Source organism: Cyprinodon tularosa, unplaced genomic scaffold, assembly GCF_016077235.1.
Source record: "Cyprinodon tularosa strain WSP-4 unplaced genomic scaffold, ASM1607723v1 ctg20, whole genome shotgun sequence".
Classification (NCBI taxonomy): domain Eukaryota; kingdom Metazoa; phylum Chordata; class Actinopteri; order Cyprinodontiformes; family Cyprinodontidae; genus Cyprinodon; species Cyprinodon tularosa.
The window spans coordinates 1,127,113-1,131,665 of NW_024038734.1; the positions used below are offsets into that span (position 1 = coordinate 1,127,113).

The 4,553-nt window shown below is 38.5% G+C and overlaps 1 protein-coding gene across 1 annotated transcript; it reads left to right on the plus strand.

The window, feature by feature from the left end:
* The first annotated feature begins 359 nt into the window (after positions 1 to 359).
* Positions 360 to 4,005, plus strand: hbegfa (heparin-binding EGF-like growth factor a). The gene is made up of 6 exons (XM_038284604.1): positions 360 to 610; positions 1,263 to 1,508; positions 2,057 to 2,255; positions 2,347 to 2,499; positions 2,584 to 2,670; positions 2,762 to 4,005. Exons 1-5 carry the CDS (start codon positions 568 to 570, stop codon positions 2,654 to 2,656), a joined length of 714 nt encoding a protein of 237 aa, XP_038140532.1. The 5' UTR covers positions 360 to 567; the 3' UTR covers positions 2,657 to 2,670; positions 2,762 to 4,005.
* Positions 4,006 to 4,553: the final 548 nt, after the last annotated feature.

A 4,553-nucleotide genomic window follows, 5' to 3' on the forward strand; every position in this document is an offset into this window, starting at 1 on the left:
GTGTGTACACATGACCACCGTTTTTTTGGCATTTCAGGTATCATACTATAAACATATATATAATATATATGATCATGTGTATACATATATAGATAGATAGATAGATAGATAGATAGCTAGATAGATAGATAGATAGATAGATAGATAGATAGATAGATAGATAGATAGATAGATAGATAGATAGATAGATAGATAGATAGATAGATAGATAGATAGATAGATAGATAGATAGATAGATAGATATCCCATACCACACCACCTTCCACACACACACCGCATGTTTCCTGTCTCCAGTAGGAGGAGGGAAGGGGCGTGGTCAGCAGTGCTTATTACAGCAGTGCGTAAAAGCGCAGCCTCTCCACAGTTGGGACAGCAGAGCAGCTCTGGACGTCTAAGCTCTCTAGGCGGAATAAATCTAAACATAAAAAATAAAAAAAAAAGAGAAAGGAAAGACAAGACATCCAGACGGGAAAAAAGTTGGAGAAGAGAGGATATTTACTGGAATACAACCTGTTGCTGCTTTACTTTATATCTAAGCTGGCTGTTGTTTTTAAAAGATTGGACACCATGAGGATTTTCCCCGTTGCGCTGCTGCTTGTTCACAGTCTGGGTAAGTGTTCAGACAGCTCCTATGGAGGGTTTTTATTTATTTTATTTGCTTTGTCCAAATGGAACAGGTTTAGCATCTATTTTCTTTTGCTCTCATATTTTACATGAGTTGACAGTTAATCAAATCCCTGAATCAAATCTTAATATTTTAACGTGAAATTAAATCTTAAATTGTTTTCCACGTATGTATCAGACTGTTCTGGAGCTAATGGGGTCCTCTTTCTATTTTAGAGCAAGCTTTATGTAACAAGATACATTTATTTTTAACCCATATTCTTACCATGTCATTAGCTAAGAGTCTATCTATGCAATTTGGGGGTGTGAATGTTTGGGTCTTACATAAAACTACATTTAAATCCCAAACTACATAAATATTAACCATTTGCTGTAGTCTCTGGATCAAAGCCCAATAAGTCAATTTACTCATTACCAAACATGGAACAGTAGTGTTTTTTTTAAATATAAAATCCTCCCCTACTACTCCCACCTGAGGCTTCCCTGAGTGCGACATGTCTAAACTTGCCCAGCGAGTTCCCTCTAGGTAGAGTTTCAGTTCATGGAATTTTTCCCTTGAAGGCCTCATCTTCTGTTTTATACTTTTTTTGTTAATTTCTTTTCATTAAATCCCAGTATTTTTCCCCTTCTCTTTCAAGTTGTGTCCAGACTGGCCAGTGGGGCTGCCGTGGACAGGTACGAAGGCGAGAGGCAGCGGCACACGTCTGTCTTCAACCTTATGGAAACCACCAGGGACAACAGAGTGGAGGAGGAGCGGCACACAGGTGCCACAACAGTACAGCACGGCCAGGAAGGCCAGGAAGACGAGTATGATGACGAATACTACTACGACGATGAGGCCGAGGAGGAAATGTCTGGAGACTATGACATGGATCTGCCACGAGGTAAGGCAGCAACCTGAGTTATATTAGCAAAACCTGTAGTATATCTTCTTATTCTTTTGTTTTTAATCACAAAAGTTACCGACATTTGAGTGGACCAAAGAAATCAGCCCTTATCATGAAAGCAGCTCAACAAACAGTGTAGACAATCTCTCAACTTCCATTAGTATAGCCATATTTGCTCTGTTACGGTGGAAGTCTTCTTAGAGTACCCTCCCTAATCACTGTAAATTCCTCAGGCACTACTGAGAGATCAATACCCTGAGAACTTTCTCAGTACACCTGCGTCTAGTCCCAAACAGCCGTATAGAAATGTATTTTGTGTGGACTTGCTTGTTTGAAGTGAGGTAAACGTCTCAGATTTAGTCCGTATGAGAGGAGTAAATTGGCAGTCAAGAAAAGTATGGGTGCTTTGCTTAATTTGAGAAGGGAATATCAGTGTGAAAAGCTCAAGTCTTACTGTCAAAAGTCTTAGTCTAGAAGAATAAGAGCTGGATAATCTTCAAAAAACTGGACTTTACTCATTTTTTCTTTTTTCTTTTTTGGTTTAGTCGCGATGTCAAGCAAACCCAAAGACCCTTCATCTTTACTGGAGACCGAAAACAAAGAAACAACACAAAGAAAGGGAAAGGGGAGAAAGAAGGGGAAAGGCAAAGGAAAGAAGAGGAATCCCTGCCTGAAAAAGTACAAGGACTTCTGCATTCACGGCACCTGCCAGTACCTCAGGGAACTCCGTGCCCCGTCCTGTATGTAAGTACCAAACGTCTGCCATTACTTGGATATCGTCTACAGAAATAACATTGAACAATGTCATCTGATCGATGCTTTGGTTTGTTTGTAGCTGCGAACCAGATTACTCTGGTGAGAGGTGCCAGCTTTTTACTTTGCCATTGCATACCCCAGAGGGCTACAGCAGAACCACGGCCTTGGCGGTGATTGCTGTGGTGCTTTCGTCCGTCTGCCTCACCATCATTGGCTTGCTATTAATGCTGAGGTAAGTAAAATAACCTACATCGTATGCCTTCAAGAAGAATCAAGAAGTGAAATATTTGAACTAATCCCCCCCTTTTTCTTTTAGATTTCACAAGCGTGGAGCGTATGACGTAGAGAGTGAGGAAAAGGTCAAGTTAGGTCTTGCGTCCAACAACTGAAAACACAAATGGAGGTAAGTGGTGAGAATTGAACTTAGAATTATACTTTAACTACCAGCCTCTTTATGCTTCATTAACCCAATGAATTTCTTTCTGCCATTTCAGTCATGAATGCAAAAATTCTACCTCAACTGGAAAAAAAAAACAGAAGTGTACTGCGACAGGAGTTCCAGGAAGAAGGATGAACGTACGTGGAGATGAGAAACGCGCTCAGAGGGACGTTCAGTTTCAGATCGACTGCGGCCGACTCGATCGGCATCCCCGCAGTCGTCCAGGAGAGTAGAAGGCTTCCACTGGGAAGCAAATTACTTAACGGCCAATAAGGATGGAATCGGCAGGAAGTAAAGAAAAAGGAGGGATGATGTTTAGACTCTGCTCTGCTTCTTGACTGTGTGAAAAGAAAAACCTTTTCGAGTGGAGCTGAAAAAATGTTAAAACAGCAAGTATAGCTAAATCTGGACTCTATTTCTCTCATGAGAGAAGATTTTGTATTTTCCTGCAAATCTCTTTTTCTGTACAGTAAACGTTATATTTATAAGTTTAATTTATTTATTTAAATGTATTTATAGGGATTGTATTCCCTCTAGTAGTTTTTAAAATTCTAATGTTACAATTCTTTTTATATTTGCTATTGAACAATATTTATAAAAACAACAGAAAAAGAAAATCGCAAGAGCTCTTTGATTGAATCAGATTTTTATTATTTTTTCCTCCATTTATTCAGCTTTATTTATGATAAACCCATAAATAAGTGATCCAAAGAAGTAGAGGTAACAAACACCAAATAAATGTTTATTTTTTAATTTAAAAAGAAAATTCTGTTTATTTTGTTATGGTGTGAACGGCATTCTGGAAGCTTCCATCTCATACCAGGTGGGCTGGATTATTAGGCAGGGAAACCAATAGATCTAGAAGGGTTTTGGGCCTTTGATGAATGGCACATAAGAGTTAAAGATTAGGGGGTGCACCTTTCCCTCACCCGTCTTTATCCTGCAGGCTCAGGAATCATAAGGCCAGAAAATAAATCTTTGGTTTCTTAAAAACAGGTCAGGAAAGGTTTTATTTTTTTTTTAAGACCTCTGCACCAACTTTTTGAATGGGCTAGCTTCTTTTCTTTTAAAACAATAAGAACAGAGTCCAGTATGAAATGCACTGCCGTGAGAACTGTATGCGTGGGGGAAAAAAAGTTTCGATGTTTGTTTTTTTTGTCTTATCGGAGGAGAAAGTGTCAAGCTGTCAAAGAGAAAATGTGAATTAAAGTGTTCCACCCTTTCAAATCCTGATCCACAACTTTTGAAGTGATTTGTGATTGATTTGTTCACTGCAAAATAAAAGGATATTACTATTAACGAGAGCTTCTGCTTCATTATGTTTCATTATGTTGGTCTGGATTTTCAATTCAGGACGTGACAATCCTGGGTGTTTAAATAGAACAGTATTTGGAATAATTTGGCATCTTTAAGACATTTGACCTTTTACATTAAGCACTTCTTTAGTTCTGATCATTAAAAAGGCTTATAAACTAGAAACATTGGTGTTTAGTCATCATTTTTAGCTGCTCTCACCTGACAAAAAGTATCCAGATGTTTCACGCACTTCCATTAATCTCTTTAGCAGGGCCAACTTTATTTTCTCTCTGTCTTCAACTTCCTGACTTGGTCCACTTATTAATGGCTCTACACAGATACCATCAGTTTCCTCTTTTCTGGTGTAATTATAGTAAACATAATATTTTGATTTCCTCTCCCTGTGACGTATTTGCAACCTTTATTAGCCACGGCACCTGTATCCTGACCTCCTATGTCCTGCTGCATTTAAAAGGCAAATATTTTTAGTTTATATATGAAGTCATTAAGCTAGTTTTGGTAATCTGAGGATGGCTATATAATTGTAAAAT